General features: G+C 34.7%; 1 protein-coding gene across 2 annotated transcripts in view; it reads right to left on the reverse strand.

Annotated features, from left to right (window-relative positions):
• The window catches only part of LOC126883977 (nucleolar protein dao-5), a 53,336-nt gene extending 41,376 nt beyond the window's left edge, over window positions 1–11,960 (reverse strand). For both annotated transcript variants that reach the window (XM_050649743.1, XM_050649744.1), the window contains exons 1-2: window positions 11,791–11,960; window positions 10,981–11,667 (exon numbers count right to left, since the gene is read on the reverse strand). In XM_050649743.1, the coding sequence (XP_050505700.1) occupies window positions 10,981–11,667; window positions 11,791–11,892 (789 nt within the window). In that variant the 5' untranslated portion in view covers window positions 11,893–11,960. The remainder of the gene's footprint in view (window positions 1–10,980; window positions 11,668–11,790) is intronic.
• Window positions 11,961–19,751: the final 7,791 nt, after the last annotated feature.

Genomic DNA, 19,751 nt, shown 5'->3' on the forward strand with positions numbered 1-19,751 from the left:
TGATCGGGTAGGTCATTGACAAAAATAAGAAATAGCAGTGGTCCCAACACAGATCCCTGCGGCACTCCTACATCTACACTGAAGATGTCTGACCTTTCCTTGTTTAATTCAACATAGAATTTCCTCTCCAGAAGATAAACTCTGTTCCAGCAAAAGAAAACCATACGATTTGAAACAACTAAGTCAAAATGACATCTTGGACTTTAAATCAATGTTAACCCGCCATTACACGCGCTATGAGGGAATCCCTCACCATATTTGTTTATAATCAATGAAATTGTGTAAGCTAATACGATAACCTTAAGCACCCAGGAATGCCTTTAGCATGGTTCATGAGAGGGCATGAAAAAGTTATAGAATATTTCAGGCGGTCAGTGTGCTGTGTGATAGTTGAAAGGAGAGACATCCCTCTTCAAGTGAGGGAATTCCTCACTGCGCGTGCAATCACAGTGAAATCACGTTTCTATTATCTCAAAGAAACTTTTAGGTTTTTATTTAATATTTAGGTAGGTTTAATTAAAATATTATTGTTTCGATTAGGTTTGGAACAGTGGCACAACGAGGGGAGGGGGGGTTTGGGGGCTAAAATCCCACCCAGAGCATATAGAAATTTATATAAAAGAAAGTAGGAAAATGTAACTTGTCTTTCACAAATAATACAAAAAACTTTCGGTACCCAAGCAAACCCCCCTCGCCCCCCGCCCCAGAGGAAAATTCTAGGTGCGCCACTGGTTAAGAACCCATTTTTAAATTTACGTATTGTAATTCGGAAATAAGCCACAATTTAACTTGAAAAATTGATTTTATTGACGTTTCGAATTCCACCTCGGACGTCGTTATCAAAATACAAAATATTAATAGTTAAATTACATAAATGCCACAAAGAAATAGCTTCAGAACAGTTTTTAATTTTAATTTGTATTTTTAGTAAAATTAATTCGCGTAAAGGACGTTAATTTCTTAAGTGGCTTGCTGAAATTGAAAATTAAGAAAATTTGCTTTTGATATATATTATTTTTACTATTGTTTTGTTAAATTAATAAAAAAAAATTGGTTTACGAGACTTTCTATAATATGTGAGTACAACCCATTTTACATTTCTACATGTTGACATTCATTCTTCCTCGAAATAAGTTGAATTTATGTAGGTGAGGGCGACGCTCATACGCGTGCAACCACGTCGCAATAGAAGACGCGTGTAACGGCGGGTTAAGGAAAATACCGAATTGGGATTTAGATATAGATAAACGACAAGTTTTCTGGTCGAAAATACAATACGTAAAAATATATAAAGAACACCCACATATTATATTAGTTTTCAGTACGATCTTATTTCTGATCAATTATCGTTTATAAACAGAATGCAAACCAAAATCGAGCAAAAGGGCTACCAAATCCAGGAATAAAAATATACACGATTTATGGGAAGTACAAATTCCTTTAGCATGTAATGGTAATGGGTTACTTCCCATAACCACTTCAAAATATAAAGATCTTGTTGCTTTGTGCTCTGGTAAAGCTATACCAGAGCAATATTGCAGTTTTTATTTAAATCTTCCCCACTCTCAACAAACGGAATATTCGGACAATTACTCTGAATAAAAGTTTGCATGGGGTTAATTTTGTTTATTTTTTAATAGAATATAAACTGTTTTATAATTTGTAAATGTTCTAAAATAAACTATTTTTAATGGGAAATAAGCCACAATTTTACCAAAAAAATGATTTTATTAACAATAAATTTATTTTATTAAGATTAAATAAATTATTAGAAGAATTTTTTTACTTAGCAACAACATTTTTGTTTATTTTAGTAGTATTTTGTATTTTGACAACGAAACCCGATTTGGGCTTCGAAACGTTAATAAAATCATTTTGTTGGTAAAATTGTGGCTTATTTCGCATTAAAAATAGTTTATTATAAAAATGCCACAAGGAAATAGTTTCAGAACAACATTGTAAATGTTCATTTTGTAATAAATAAATCTAAAAGATATTATTTTATTTACCTACTTCTTGTTAGTATGTATGACGTAAATTCTTAAATACTACTTGTCTGAGCAAAAAAATCACGTTTCAAGTAAAACCAATAAAATAAATTAATTATAATCTCTTTATTTGGATATTTACTGATTAGTTACAATTTATATGCACCTAACCAAAGAAACATACTGTGTTGAAATATCATTGTATGAACCACTTACAATGATTTTCACCTAAAATTCTGAAAAAATTTGCTATTGTAACTCGACCTAAATCAGGACCAGTACTGTTGACAACAATGTGATATGTAAAAGTGAAAAGCTGAGAAAAAGTTATAAAATATGGATTAAGAACATTACAAAAAATATAAAAGCTGACCCAGTAAAAAAATAAAATGTTTTGGAAATTTCTTTAAATCGCTCTCCTGTAAACTAAGCAAAAGTGAGTTACAATGTTTTTCATATCAGGTGTCGATAAGATCTAACCTGTCTTAAAAAATTTAACTTATGTTTTTGTACTGTTAATGGGGGTTTCCCGTAAGTAAATAAATAAATCATCCACATATATAGTGAAATTTACTGTTTATGTAAATGCGTTCTTGTGGTTTTTTAACTTTCTCTTGTTTTTCAATATCTCCATTTGTTCAGTCATTGTTTCCATTTATATAACACAGAGATTCTCTCCAATTTTTGTGGTGTTTCTTAATTTCACTTTTACTTGCAGCTCTTTGGCTAGGAAATTTTCCATCTCTTCTCTAATGTTTCTATCGTCGTTTTAATCGAAATGTGTCGATTTTTAATCCAGATATTATCAGGTTTTTCTTCTTACTGTATTTTCTATGTATTCAATTCTTTCCTGTAGTTGCTTTACTTCTTTTTTCAACTTCTGATTCTCTTGCCTCATTTCCATTAATTGCTTATTGTTTTTGGCTTGTTCCTTCCTGACCTGTTTTATTTCATTCATCATTTCTTCATTTTTCTCCATAAGTTCTTTCATCATTCTAATATAACTGCATTTGTATCTTTGTCTGCTTCATTTTTATGTTGTGTTCTCTTTGCTTTTTTACTTCTTTCAAAGCTATCCTCGTTTCCTTCCATTCTCTTCCTTTGGAAACTGGAAAGAAAGTTTCCTTAAGCCTATATTTAAAGACGGGGATAAATCTCTTGTCAATAATTATCGTCCTATTAGCGTCCTTGGTGTGATACCCAAAGTGTTTGAGAGTCTGGTTTGTGAGTTTTTAACTCCTTTACTTGAGCCTAAACTTATCGATCAACAATTTGGGTTTAGACCCCATAGATCTACTGAGCTTAACCTATTAACTTATGTAAATTTTTTTTTACTCCCTTGAGAGGGGGTATCAAGTGGATACAATTTACACTGATTTTTCCAAGGCGTTCGACAGGGTGTCTCATGGTATGTTGGTCCATAAGCTCAGAATGATTGGTGTTGATGAACCATTGATTTCTTGGTTTGGCAGCTATTTGTCTAATCGTAGACAGATAGTAAAATCGGTAATTTTCTTTCCAAATCAATTCTTGTTCCTTCAGGGGTTCCTCAAGGATCACATCTTGGGCCTCTTCTGTTTAACATTTTTATAAACGATATTCACGAATGTTTTTCTTCTTCCCTTTTTTTTGCTGTCGACTTAAAATTGAGCTGTCTGATTAAACTCTTAATGACTGTGATAAACTTCAATATGAGTTAATCAATTTGTTGGACTGGTGTACAAGAAATGGGACGAGTCTGAATCCATCTAAATGCAAAGCCATTACGTTTTCTCCGTTAGATCCCAATCCATTTTGAATACAAGATTGGACAGCATTGCCTAGATACTGTACCTTTCATCAAGGACCTTGGTGTTACTTTGGATGCTACTCTACAACTTTCTGATCACTTAAATAATGAAGTCAACAAGGCATTTCAGATGCTTGGCTTTATCAGAAGAAGTACACAGGATTTTACTGGGATTACTGCCTTAAAAACGCTTTATTGCTCTGTCTGTCCCCATCTTGGGGTCACCTTTTTATGGTGTGCATATTGAGACCTTGTGTCGTGTTGAGCATAAATTCCTTAAGCAGATTGCTTTCAAATTAAACATCTTGGACAACTACAATGATGCAGATTTACTTGCTACATTAAATATGCCACCTATCTCTATGCGTCATAAGAAGAGAGATCATATTACTTTTTACAATATTCTGATTGGTAGAGCTGCTGCTTCTTCTTTGCTCAATAAAATTAATATACATGTTCCATCTAGACTCTAGACCTACCAGATCTATAGCTAGTTTCCATTACCCTATACGCTGTGAGCTCGTACATAGAGGCGATATTTATAAATTCATGAGCGCCAGTAGTGACAAGTCTGTAAACGTTTACCGGAAATTTGACATAAATGTCAAAGTGATTAATTTAAAATTAAAAACATTAATTATAAAAAATATTAGTTGATCAAAGCTGTGGTATCCCCCGATAGGGGCTTCACGATCTTGACGTTGGTTCGGGGGCTTAAGCTGACTGTTCAGAGAGGGCTGTAGTCTGGCGCAGGAAGTGGATCAAGTATGTGTGTACGAATGCATGGGATCTCCCTAATAAGGAGCTCTCCGATGAAAGAAGGCATCCCCTATAAACGGGCAAGGCCTAATGCATGGTAAGTACGAAAGGATGTGAAACAACCTCGCCAGACCGGTTCCTGTCACGACTTAGCTCTCTGGAGTATCTGGGAATCTTTCCTAGGTACTCGAGAGACTAGGAATGTATGAACTGCTTCAGCGACCAAGAAGTAGCCCGCCCTAAGTTAACCCACCCATGTCTGGTTGTACCACTCCCCTGGCGTAAATTTAAGTAGAAGACCCTCTGGTCTTCACTGCCACATCTCCATTCTACGGCACTGTTCACATCGCCAATATATAGTCAACCGACCCGATATTATCTACCAGCTGTATCTATCCTACACTCCGAGTACAACCAGAAAATGCTATCCCTCCTTCATCCTTTTTCCCACTAAACCTACACCCCCAACACACAAGGTAAAGGTGTAATTGTACCGTGCCCAGGCCTGCATGGCAGTTGTGTGTCTAAATTGAACTGTCTCAAACGGTCGACTGGGGGAACCAGGCCACACCCCCTTTCATTTAAGGCCTTGTACCGGCACAGGGAGCGCTGCTGGTATGGACAGTTTATTTCTCCCATACTCGTGGGATCCATATGGAACCATGCAAAAATTTAAAAGATTTAACCCTAGGGGTCTCACAGGAGAACCCAACAAACAATCAAACTTCCACTGAGACTGTTCGGCAGAATCTGGAAGAAAATAATCCCATCACATCGGGTAATAAAAATACTGAGGACGCAATGCGGACTCATTTAAAAGATGCTGAGGATGAGGTTTCTCGGCCAAAAATATCTGGGGCACAGAGAAGAAAGCTTCGGAAAATGAGAGAACAGGGAATTGACACTTCTAAGGTCAAATTACCTCCTAGACCTCAAAATAAAACTCCTGGAAATGCCGAAATCACACAAGCTGTCAAGCGGACTGTGTCTGATAGAAGCACTCCTGAGGAGAAATTAATAAAAAAGAGCAGAACTGCTGCTGCCTCTTTCAAAAAGCTCAGCAGCAACTACAAAGCAGCTCTTACGGGAATAAAGACGGCAATAATTCCCAAAGAATACCCAGACATATCTGTAACGGAAAAAGACGTTGGGGCAATAAAAGAGGCCCTAATTAAACTTATCGATGAGGTTCCTTGTGCACCTCGTTACGAAGGTAATCGGCTCATGGATGGATAGTATGGGTTGATATGTGCTGACGAGGAGTCCTTTAAGATCACAAAGGATTTCTTGGAAGAAAATACGGAGTGGAAGGTCGTTAAGGCTGAGGAACTCCCAAAATCGAAGCGTGTACTGATGTACCTTCCAGAGACTAAAAATGAGGATCTGAAAGTGCCACTGGCACGAATTGAAAAACAAAATCCTGAACTAAGGACCAGTTGTTGGGCAATTCTGAGTTCCAAACCAGCAACTGACGGAGGACTGCATGTGAGTCTCCGAATTGATAAGGAGTCAGAGGCACAGCTCGAAAGGCTTCAATGGAAGCCTTATTACCTTCTACAGCGAGCAAGTATTATACCGTTGGAAGAGGGTAAAGCAAGACAGGCTGGGAACATTGGGGAACCAAAACCTGCAACGATTACTTCCGAACTGCAGGAGGCCGAAGGGGAATCTATGCAGGTGGAAGAAATTACAAGAGGGCCTGTTAGAGAGCCCAAAAATGAATAAACTGCAACATTAAGATCATACAGATCAATTTGCAGCACAAAAAAACAGCTTCGGCACTTTTGTGCCAGGAAGTAGCTGAGAAAAACGTTGATATGGTGCTTATTCAAGAACCGTGGATAAATGAAGGTAAGATACGGGGATTAAATGTTAAGGGATGGGAACTAATTTTGGGAGTACCTGACAATAAAATCAGAACTTGTATATTTTGTAGATCTGACCTTAACCTGGTACCAGTTATGGAGCTCTGTACGGGAGACATGACAGCTGCCAGAATTAAACTGAATTGCAATGGGTTGGTTACAGAGTTGATTGTTGCGTCTCTTTACCTTCCTATTGACAGTAAAGAACAACTTCCAGGGACTAACATAGAGAACCTTCTAGAATACACCAATGATAAGCATACAGAACTTATCATTGGAGTCGACTCCAACGCCCACCACATCATTTGGGGAAGCAGAGATACAAACAATAGAGGTAAGTTACTTTTTGAGTACCTTTGCACTACTGAACTTGATCTTCTGAACAGGGGTAATAAGCCCACCTTCAGGACATCAAGAGCAGAATCACTAATCGACCTAAGCCTATGCTCTATGGGGATTGGGAACATAATATCTGACTGGCATGTGTCGGATGCGTTATCCTTATCGGATCATGCATACATATGCTTTGAGATAAACTCAGTCAAACCGGAACCAAGGTTCTATAGAGACCCTAAGGTGACCGATTGGGAATCCTTTAAGAGGGATCTTGGAACAAGGGTACGGAATTATCCTAAAAGGCCAAAAAACAATGTTGAGGTTGAGATGGCAGTAGACTGGTTGCAGCATGCAATAGTCGTCTCATATGAGGAAAACTGCCCGTTAAAAGAAAGTCGCCCTCCCAGGCAAGTAACTTGGTGGAATAAGGAGCTGTCTGATCTCAAAAGAGAAACAAGACGGCTCTTCAATAGGGCGAAGAAATCAGGTGATTGGGAAGCATATAAGGCTAAACTGAAAACCTATAATAAGAAAATCCAATCCGCTAAGGAAAGATCCTGGAGAGAATTCTGTGAAAACATTGAAAGTGTACCTGAAAGCGCCAGGGTTAACAGAATCCTCAAAAGAGATAACATTAACAAACCCAAGTCAATGAAATTGCCCAATGGGAAGTATACGGACACAGAGAAGGAGGCTGTAGAGCATCTTTTAAGTGTTCACTTTCCAGGGTCGACGCAATTGACTGCTAATAACAATCATCAAGCAAACAATAGCCCAACCAAAAGGGACTGGCTGACCTCTGACGAGATCTTTGGTTCTCACAAGGTCAGATGGGCTATTGAAACTTTTGAACCTTATAAAACTGCGGGACCGGATGGTATATTTCCTAAGCTTCTCCAGGAGGGTCTGGAAATAATCATGGGTCCCCTGATCACAATATTTAGAGCTAGCCATGCTCTGGGATACATTCCCAAAGCTTGGAGAAGGGCAAGGGTGGCGTTTATTCCCAAACCAGGAAAAACAGATTACACCTTAGCAAAATCCTACAGGCCTATAAGTCTGACCTCATTCATGTTAAAAACCATGGAAAAAATCTTGAACGAACACATCAAGAAAAACAATTTAAATGAAAATCCACTGCACCAACGGCAATGGGCGTATCAGGCAGGGAAATCAGGTGAAGCCGCCCTGCACAATCTAGTGTCGGAACTCGAAAGGAGTCTGCATCAGAAAGAAGTCGCCCTTGCTGCATTTTTAGATATAGAAGGTGCATTTGATAATACCTCAATCGAGTCTATACAAAGCGCACTGGTGAGGAAGAAAATCAACAACACAACATGCAAGTGGATTATTCAGATGCTTCAGAGCAGAATAATATCCACAGATACGCATGAAGATACCATAAATCTGAGGGCAACTAAGGGATGCCCTCAAGGCGGTGTATTGTCACCGTCATTATGGAACATAGTTGTCGATGATCTGATTCATGGGCTAAGCGCCCAAGGAATCTGGGTCCAGGGTTTCGCAGATGATATCGTGATAGTAACTAGGGGAAAATTTCCCAGAACTGTTGCGTATCAGATGCGATATGCCCTTCACTACATAGAGAACTGGTGTCTGAAAGAGAACCTCTCCGTGAACCCTTCTAAAACTAAACTGGTAGCCTTTACAAATAAGAGGAAGCTTACTGGACTGAGTGAGCTGAAATTATTTGGAGAGGTACTGGAAAGAACCAATGAGGTTAAGTATCTAGGGGTAACCCTGGATTCGAAACTCAATTGGAATACTCATATTACCAATATAACCAATAGGGCTAAGCGACTCTTCTGGAACTGCAGACGAGTTGTAGGTAAAACCTGGGGATTGAAACCAGAGAAGACGGCTTTGCAATCTTGTGTGACCACTCTCACCACCCTACGAAGACAAGCGCTTCTAAATATAACAGGAGCCTTGAATAGTACAGGAACGGCTTCATTAGAGGCTATCACAGGTCTCCCTCCGCTGGAATTGTATATTTCGGCGGTAGCCTTTATGACCATCCTGAGGCTCAAAGCAAACAATACTTGGAGGCCAAATTATGTATTGAATAGCCACACAAACATTACTGGGACTATACTTGAGGAATACATCTTTATGATGAACTTAGATATGATGACACCAGAACTAATCTTCACTGAGAAGATTAACACAATTATACCATCTAGAGAACAAAAAGTCCCAAACATTAATGGAGACTTAATATGGTTCACTGATGGATCTAAAACTGCCCATGGTACTGGATCAGGAGTCTTTGGGCAAACATGTAACTATAATAAATCTTACAGCCTAGGTCAACATACAACGGTGTTCCAGGCTGAAGTTTTTGCTTTGGTGGCCTGCATTGATGAAATAATTGATGAGGACCCTAAAGCTAAGAGAATCAACATTTACACAGATAGCCAATCGGCTATTCTGGCTGTAAAGAACCCTCTCACCAAATCAAAACTGGTGAGAAACTGCAAAGCTCTCCTCAATAACCTGGCAAAAGACAACAAAGTGTCTTTAATATGGGTGCCGGGTCATGAAGGGGTGCATGGGAACGAACGAGCAGATATGTTAGCGAAACAAGGCTCGAGAAAAACTTTTGAAGGCCCAGAACCTTTCTGTGGCATCACTAAAGATGCTATGAAAAACGAGGTTCAGAAATGGCTGATAAAGAATCATCAAAATAAATGGAGAACCACTCAAGGGCAAATCCAGACTAAAAAAATAATCAAGAATATTGATAAAAAACTCTCGAACAGTTTGATGAACCTCAATAAACGAGAGATCAAAACGGTCACTGAAATGGTGACTGGACATTGTCGTTTAAGAAATCACGTATACAAACTAGGTAAGGTGAATGAACCATGGTGCAGAAAGTGCAAAATGGAAGAAGAAACTGCCATACACATACTATGCTATTGCAGTGTGCTAGATGATGTAAGGCAGAACTTCACTGGTCAAATGAGGTTTGAACCAGAAGAGATCTTAAAACTACCAATAAGAAAACTGTTGGCCTTCGTTGAGACCACAGGACTTATTAAAGTTTAAGGAGAAGAACAGGGTTTGGTACAAAGGTCTTATGACCAAGTGCCAGAGACTAACGAGTCTCGCCTGAGTTAAGAAGAAGAGAAGAGAAGCTGTGGTATATATTTTTACCTTAAATATACTTACGTTTTAAATACTGAATTTGCGTTATTTAATGTTCTGTAATATGTAATTATAAATTAATCTTGGCGCCATCTACATCATAATTGTGAAAGTATCCGAAGTAAGAAATTAATATTTCATCAATAGAATGTCAAAATGATTAGCAAAATTAAAAAAAAATCTATTACAATTTAATTACTTTTTAGCCTTGTAAATATTAAGCGATAACAATTAAATAATAAATTTAAAAATTACCAGTAAAAGTTGAATTAGTAACCGCTAGGAGCGACACCATCGAAGCTCAGAGCGTATACATCGCAGTAACTATGGATTTAACAACTTCATTTCAAGAACTGCCAGACTAGCCAATCAATATGATAACATAGATTTCTTTGCAACCTTTTTCTCATTCTTACGTCAGGTTTTGTGTACTCTTGACTTGAGTAATGGATAGAGATAACTTTTTGTATTGCATTGTATAATAACAATGACATATAACATAACTTTTTGTATAGATAACTTTTAGTATTGTAACCTTAGATATAGTCAGTATTATGAATTTATAGTTTAACATTATTGTAATTGGGCTTGCCCGTTGCTAAATAAAATAAGATAATTCTGTAAAAATTAAAACAAGGAAATAAAACACACAATGTAATACAGTAGCCTCGCGATTATCCGGCTCTAGGTTATCTGAGCCCCTCAGTTAACTGCAGCAAAAGTCATAACTGGTGAGTTACAACTTTCAACCTTGGAGCAACATCGCTGACTGAAGATTAAAATATCCACAGATATGGTTATTTTTTCTATCAACATAACTACTCTCAGTATTAACGTTAACTTGAGTTTTTCTGTATCTGAAGAAGTCAGGGTCCCATTTACCTCAGATAATCGTGAGTCTACTATATATAATAAATTGAATTAAAAAAACTGAATGGCTCATATCCTAGTTTTGCAGGTGGGCACATTCAAATACAAAAATTGTTATTGATCTGAAGAAAATAGGATTTTTTAAAGATGACATATTTTAGGTTACTACAACATGCCTTAAACTAGTTTTAAAATAACTTACCTCTGAGCTAGATTCAGCTTTTTTGGTAACCACTGAAGGTTTAGGAGCTGGTTTCTTAGGAGCCGGTTTCTTAGGAGCCTCTTCCTCGGATGAACTTTCATCAGAACTTTCTTCTTTTTGAGGCTTATTTTGTGGTTGTTTGGTTGGCACTGGTTTACTGGCAACTTCTTCCTCGGATGAATCTTCTGAACTACTTTCTTTCTTTTGAACATTTTTTGTAGCTTGTTTGGGTACTGGTGGTGCTTTCTTTTGAACTGGCTTAGCAGGAGCCTTTTCTGGCTCATCTGATGAATCTTCTGAAGAATCTTCAGAACTATCTTTTGTTACTGCTGCTTTGACTGGAATCTGTGCTTGCTTTTGTAAAGGTTTCACTGATGGTTTTTTTACTTCCTCCTCATCAGAAGAGGAATCATCAGAACTTTCTGGTTTCTTTTGTATAGGTTTAATGGATGGTTTAACAGTTTTAGGTTGTTCTTCCTCATCTGAAGAATCTTCAGAGCTGCTGTCTTTTTTATTTGATTTTACATTTCCGTTTACAATTGGCTTAGTTTTTGGTGTTTCTTCCTCCTCGCTGCTGGATTCGTCACTGTCTTCTGCATTCACTTTTAATTGTTTTGCCTTTGGACCTGATTTTAAATAATGTGACACTATTTCAGCAAGTACTGGTGATCCTTTTACTAAAGATGCCTAAAATAAACATTTTATAAGACCATGAGGTAAAACACGTGGTGAAGAATTACATTAAACAAGTTATTTTACGCAATATGTAACATTGAAATCAACACTAATGATAGTTTAAATTTTACTTACCGGTTTGAGTTCTTTTTGAAACTGGGGAGCAAGTTTGATATTCTTTTTTGTTAAAAAATCAAAAATAAGCGCATTAAGCACTGAATTTATGTTCTCCGCCATTTCGAGCACCAAAAAGGGTTTACAAAATTCAGGTTCGCCAATAGCTAGACATAAAAAATGACAGACGACAGACTGATTTCACAGACCACAGACACTGCACTCACACTCACAGAGTGGCAACTTAAAGTTAGGTTGGCAAAATTTTGAGGAGCGGCTAAAGATACAGTGCGACTTCCTAATTTGCGCGTGCGTGTCCTCAACTCCAACGTTGCCGTTTCCGAGATAGTTTGAAGGACAAATTACGTTGAGAAACAACGTGGGCGTTTTTACATTAGCCAACACGACAGCGACACGACACCGGCAGCGGTGTCGGTGGACTGTAATTTACAATTTACAGCCGGTTCCTAAAAAAACTCATACGACTCTTAGTAAGATTTGATCATGTTGAGCAGTGTATTTGATTGATCTGACATTATATTTATTATGACAGACAAATAATAAAATAAACAAACAACAAACAACTGATTACATATTATGTTAATTCATAAATTGTACTAATTATTAAGGTCTAAATGTTTATATTATTTTGAATTCCTGTATTTTATAAAGAGTATATAAATGATAGTTTTTACATCAAATAGATCACATAATTATTGTAAACGTGGATTATACAACAAAACAAATTAGTATTAAATTCAGCCCTGTAATTTATTAAAATAAATATAGAAGTTTTCAGGGACTTTCAGCCCACGGTAATAATGTAGTCTTTCATTCTGAGTTTAAATTTTTCAAAAATATTTATTAGTTTTCTCAGGATTCGAAAAAAATGAATAGAATTAAAATACATTGAGAATTTTGACATGCGTCACAATGTTGCCTTAACTCAATGTAAAATTCTAAACTGTTAAATTCCAGCTTCCCTAATTATTTGACATCAAAAGACATTAGAAACTATTTGTAGAGGATTGAAATCTGTATTGAAAACAACTGTTAAAATTGGTCTACGTAATTAAACATAATCCAAAATTTTGTAAAAATGTAATACATTTCAGTTTTCAGCCCAAACTTAGGCCACACACAATGTAATAATGTTCACATTTTTGAACTGTCAATATTTTTATTTTATCATCTATTGTTTAAAAACAATACAGTTGATAAGATACCCTCAGTTGCGGAGAAGTATTAATAATAAAGATTAATAATAAAGTCTAATAACCGTGGAACAGAATAAGCTATCTGACAAATTTTAAGATTTGGCAGTGACATTGACAGAATGTAAATATTAAGTAGGTATTTATCTTTCAAAATACACTGCTCTATTTTCTACAAAATACGCTTCAAGAGTCGTATCAGTTTTTTTTGGAACCAGGTGTACATTGAATCTATAGAAATGGTTTCACATTCACCGACATGTCGATGATGTGTCGTCATCGCCGCCGACAGTCGGCGAGAAGCAGTCCTCCCACTCGTGCCGTCCCGATTTTTATCCTAACCTAACCCTCTTTTCGATGATTTTTACATTCTGTGTTAGATTTATGGAAAGTGACTACTATAGTATTTTTACTACAAAAACGTTATTACGTAGGTCAAAATTTTTGACGTAAGAGAACTGTCAAAACATTAGAATGTGACTTTTCATTATTGCTATGTTTATTATAAACACGGCAATAATGAAAAGTCACATTCTAATGTTTTGACAGTTCTCTTACGTCAAAAATTTTGACCTACGTAATAACGTTTTTGTAGTAAAAATACTATAATAGAAAATTTACTTAGGACGTGACTATACTACATATATTTTTTAAATAAAATGTATCTTCAAAATTAAATATGTATCTAGTATCTCGTTACTTAAAAATAAAATTTGTTTCATTTCGTATTATGTATTTACAAATTTAAAATTCGAGCTCTATTTGTTATTTTAACTGAGATCATAATCCCATATTAAAGATATTAGGTAAGTGGAAGAAAGGTGTGTGATATTTAATATTATGTGTGATGTGTGTACCTATATCTTTTCAAGTTGCAAGAAAATTTGTAATGTGCCACCTTCATTCACAAAATCAGGTAAAAGTAAAAAGTAGAAAACTTTAATAGCAGATATACCTAAATCAGATAAAAGTAAGAAGTAGAGAGCATTTAAAACTTTAATAGCAGATATACAAAAGTTGCTTTTTGTGAAAAAATTTCCATTTTCTAATTAACTGTTTAATTACAATTAAATAGAAATATTTTAGCCTTATTGTCACAGCCAAGATTTCTTCAGGAGGCACTGCCATTCGAAATGTGGTATCTTTCTTTTTGATTGTGTTTATTATATTGATTAATACATAATCAAATGTTGATTTGCTCATACGAAAATAATTGAAAAATTTGCTTGTATCAGACCACAAGTTTTCAAAAAGAGTATAGTAATGCCATGCCCTTCTAAATATCGTACTTTTATTATTGGATGGACCCATAATTGTCTTCTACTTTTTTGTTTTTCTTTTCTCCTCAAATAAGTATAATAAATAAAGCAATTTTAATTTATTAAATCCTGCCATCATATTATAACCTAAAAATTTTTTCGGTTATCGGTGCTGTGTCGGCGAGAAAGGTCGTACTATGTAAAAAGGTGCTGCCGGCGCCGGTGACGTGTCGTTGCTGTGCAGCTGTCGTGTCGGCTAATGTGAAAACGCCCTGGGCTTTATGATTTTTAGTTTAAACCAGGTCTATTCGTAATCCTCAAACCAGAAGAAATTCAATGATATAGTTATTGTTATTTTTACAGCTTTTAATAAATATCCCGATAATGGAAATATATACTTTGGCGCTCTCCCGAGAAATTTCATTTTGATATAACTTAAAAATGGAATATCCGCAAATGAAATTTCAAAGGAGGGATTACCTTTAAGTCAGGAGGAGTTATTTTGACTATGGTACATACTACTTTTAGCCTTACAGTTTAGGTTTACCAAAAGTGAAAATTATTCTGGATTCCTTTGCCCCTACAGTATAGGCAACCAACATTAAAATCGTTTTTCCTTTATAACATTTTCAATTTTCACAATTTTCAATTAAAACCAGTTTATTCATAATCCGCAAACGAGGTGCAATTTTTTGATATGGTTATTTAGTGACTTTACCGCATTTTATACCCTGAAAATCGACATTTATTTTTAGCGCTGCGCCGAAATCTCCACTTTTGATTTGCTTATATCTCGAAAACGGAAACTCCGCAAATGAAATTTTGAATGGTGCAATTATCCGCAAACGAGGTGCAATTTTTTGAGCTATGGTAGAAGTCAAAATAACGACTTTGAAAAAACCGTTTCGCTAACTTTATGACGCTGCTAAGAACCGTGGGTATCACAAACCATACATACTCATAGACGTTTCACGTAAATTGTCAAGGTCAAGACAGCAAATTAGTTACCATTCCAATCCAGAGATGTCGCTGTCAGTCAATTCTCTTGTCATATTTAACAACTGACAGTTGACAATTAAATTAATTTGTTATTTACTTTTTATTTTACAGTTTGTGGCTTAAATATTTTATTATAGTGGTGTTACGTTTTTAATTAGATTTAATCACAATTTTAATCAATTGTATTAACCTCCTCTCCGTTTTTGTGAGTAGAATTTTTAGTTTACATTGATCATCCCGTGTTTTGTTTCTCCACATTTAAAAAACAATATAATAGATCCTGAAACAGTTTACTCCAATAGGGCTTTTCATTCACAGTCATTTGTTTCGAGCTTCTGTCATGTGTCACATAATATTAATATATCTACGTCATACGTCTTTGGTTTGTATCATTGGGTGCATTCAGCAGACACAATCGCTAACTAATCGATTAGTGATTTTCTGCTGAATGCCACATAAATTGTGACATTCAGCATGTAAATCACAAATCGATTACTAATCGATTACTTAGCGATTGCGTCTGCTGAATGCACCCTATATCAATAACGTATGACGTAGATATATTAATATTTTGTGACACATGACAGAAGCTCGAAACAAATGACAATCGATGAAAAGCCCTATAGACAAGTGTGTCATCAACATTTCGGGCCTATATATTTTTGGAAGTTTGTAAAAGATTATAAGGTATTTATCTAAACAATCATCCTACAAGATTCTTTCAAAAATTTTCATTCAACTCATTATTACACAACAGTGCTTTCACGTGACACATGGCAGTAGTGTTTATAGCATTTTGAAAACAAATTGGAACATTTGAAGTTTTCAATAAAACATTGAATTCTCTTTCTGTTGTTTTAATTTCCTGTGAAATTCCATCAAAAATCCCGCAAAATTTATAATTTGAAATTCCTACATAACTAAAATTTGTCAATTTAGTTCCCATTCCAATCAAGAGATGGCGTTAACTCGATCCAAAAGATTAACATGGTCGTGAAACGTCTACAGTTCATCTAATTTACTTACCGTTGCACGTCATTATCATTGACAGAGATCGAAGTTGACGTAGTTGCCAAAGTATAAAAAAATCCTGAATCCATTTTAAATCAAATAGATCACATAATTATTGTAAAGGTGGATTATACAACAAAACAAATTAATATTAAATGTAAATAAGTAAAAACTTAAGAAATAGAGAAGAAGAATTAAGTAATAATCTTTTAAGATTTGCAGTGCAAGCGTTTTTGCACTGCATTGTTAATAATTAAAAAACGGCTCCGAAATCTTGGCAGAAGCCGGTAGGTTTATTTGTATATATCTACAATAACAACTAAAAAAGTTGTCAGATACCTAGATTATTCCAAGTCGTGATAAAATTAATTGAAATTTATATTTTTATAGTAGAAGATCTTTTTATAGTAAAGTAAATAATAAAAACAGTAAATATAATAAAACAGATACTTATAATAAAGAATATAAACAAACATGAAGTGTCATCACCGCAACTGTCAAATAAATGTTACCAATTTATTCAAAAATGTCACCTTTGTTCGATTACAGTTACAGTGTGTTTCGAACAAATGCGCTTCATAAAAACGCTTTATAATCCAGTTATACAAATTAAATGAAACATATAATTGTGTATTTCTTTAGGTTAACATTAATAGAAATCTTCAAATATTATTTCTACGAGTATATAATACAATATGTCTAGTGGCTGTTATTCCAGTGCACCCGGCAAAGTGATTCTAAAAAAGAACAAACCTACCTCCTAAATATTTCGTGTTGGTATCATGCGATGTCACAGGCTATGACGCGAATGACGTGCAACGGTTAGTAAATTAGATGAAGTATATATATAAGTATGTATGGTTTGTGGAGGAAGAGCTATACTACATTCGCTCTCGCGAGATTTTTTTTGACACTGACGTTAGTAATTTCTTTTTTGAAAAATTCAGTTGTCAGAAGTGACTGGAAATTACTACAAAACCAACGCACCTGCTCATATCCAATATTATTAATAGTAAACAGACATAAAAATAACATAAACCTTACGCCAATCATTATTTATTTATTTAAACCATTATAATGTATTGATAGCAAATGAGAACATTATTTATTGTACAAAATAAAAATATTTTGTAGAAATAAACTTCACAAAATTTTATGAGATTAGTAGACACTCCCACTATTTCTAATAATTCTTCTTTTTTTTAATGAAAGATTAAGTTGATTTGAGTCGATTTTAGCAGTTAATAGTGTGAGTTAGGAATTTTTGTGTTGTACGTTTCCTATTCCGAATGTCTCAAAAAAAATCTCGCGAGAGCGAATGTAGTATAAAGTTCTTATGGAAATCCATTGTTGCCACATCTTCAAATATGAGAAGAGACGTCTATCAATTACTGTCAATTGTCATTGTCTGATGTACTTTGTTATGTTTGGTTATGTTGTTGACAACTTTTGATAGGATAGGGATATTTTAAACACATTTTAAAAGAAAAAGAACCTTATACTACATTCGCTCTCGCGAGATTTTTTTTGACACTGACGTTAATAATTTCTTTTTTGAAAAATTCAGTTGTCAGAAGTGACTGGAAGTTACTACAAAACCAACGCACCTGCTCATATCCAATATTATTAATAGTAAACAGACATAAAAATAACATAAACCTTACGCCAATCAATATTTATTTATTTAAACCATTATAATGTATTGATAGCAAATGAGAAAATTATTTATTGTACAAAATAAAAATATTTTGTAGAAATAAACTTCACAAAATTTTATGAGATTAGTAGACACTCCCACTATTTCTAATAATTCTTCTTTTTTTAATGAAAGATTAAGTTGATTTGAGTTGAATTTAGCAGTTAATAGTGTGAGGTAGGAATTTTTGTGTTGTACGTTTCCTATTCCGAATGTCTCAAAAAAAATCTCGCGAGAGCGAATGTAGTATAGTAGAAAGGAAAGCAATTTTAGATTCCAACCGTATTATTACTTGTGAAATATTATCATCTAGTGGGAAAACCGCAGTGATTGTGCCTTCAAACGGGCAATTTGAAAGGACAACCCCACCAAAAACCATTATAATTGTAAATTGAAATGATTGATATTAAAAATGTTTGTACCTATGTAATTGTACATGTAAAGCTGGAAATTCAGGTAAATGCAAACATATAATTGGCACATTACTATATATTTCAAAAAGAACCATTACAAAAGAACCATTTCACTGCAACTTTGTTTATAATTTTTTTTTATTGCTTACAGGCATACCATGGAAAATTTGAAAAAATTAAGCACCACAGACATCAAACAACAGTGGGGATAATTTAAAAAACAATAATACAACATAGTCAACAATAAAGTCCTACCAGTCTGCTGATAAATGTGCTACTGATATTGTACTAAATTATGATTTAGCTCTATTTTACTCAAATAATGTTGAAGTAAGCTACAGTAACTCTGTTGAAATATCTTTAGCTATGCTAAACCAAACTGGAGAAGCATGAAAAAAGCTGACGTGACTGCAAGTAACTGGGACAACTTATTGCCATTTATTTACTTATCATAAAAATAAAACCCCAAGTTGGCCACTTAAAGTCAACCAATTGTATAATTCCAATTTTAAATAAAATACTGTACCCTTCCGTGGGAAAAAATTATGAATCAGTTGCTTTAAATATGTATGAAAAAATAAGTCTAAGTATGTATGTATGTATTATCAGTTTTATTCCAATTATATAAGTAAAAAACTTGTTTTAAAAGATTGTTTTATTTCTTATAGGTACTTTTACTTGAAAAGAATATTCACACTTGACTACACTCATATTATCTGTGAATTCAGATAATATATCGTCGCCTTAGTACTATAACTTGATAACTCCAAAATTGACGTTTTTGAGATAACTAGTTCACAAGATGTATTTTATTTGCCTCCATATTGTGTAAAAACTTGATAACTCACTTCAAACGGGTTAAGTATTGATTTATGATTTCGATCAAATTTCGACCAAAAACAAGTCGCTTTCAATATGGCGACTGTCGAAATTATTTGACACGGAGATGAATGAATGGCCAAAAGCGAGGTTAGGTTTAGTTTAGATGTGTTTTGTTTATTTCTTGCAAGGAAAACTAAATCAAAAGGTATTATAATATAGCTGGGTTTAATTGAAATTTGCTTGTTTTGAGGAATTAGATAGAATAGTATTAAATTAGAAATATAATAATTGAGAATGTCCACAACATGAATCATCAACTCAATGAAAGATGTGAGGTAATAATCTGGGAAAATTAGTAAAAAACAAGGAAAATTAATTACCAGCTATTTTATTGCTGGACATGCTGAAATCAAATCTTAAGATTTCCTATATTAGTAATATAGCTGTGCAAAGTCCACAGAAAGTGTGCTATTTTGTTTATAAACAAATTAGCGCTCCGAAATCTTTTTTTTTATTATTGCTCTATAACTCCGAAAATTTTAACTTTAAACCAAAACACTCACATAAA

The sequence above is a fragment of the Diabrotica virgifera genome, chromosome 4 (assembly GCF_917563875.1).
Source record: "Diabrotica virgifera virgifera chromosome 4, PGI_DIABVI_V3a".
In the NCBI taxonomy this organism is placed as follows: Eukaryota; Metazoa; Arthropoda; class Insecta; order Coleoptera; family Chrysomelidae; genus Diabrotica; species Diabrotica virgifera.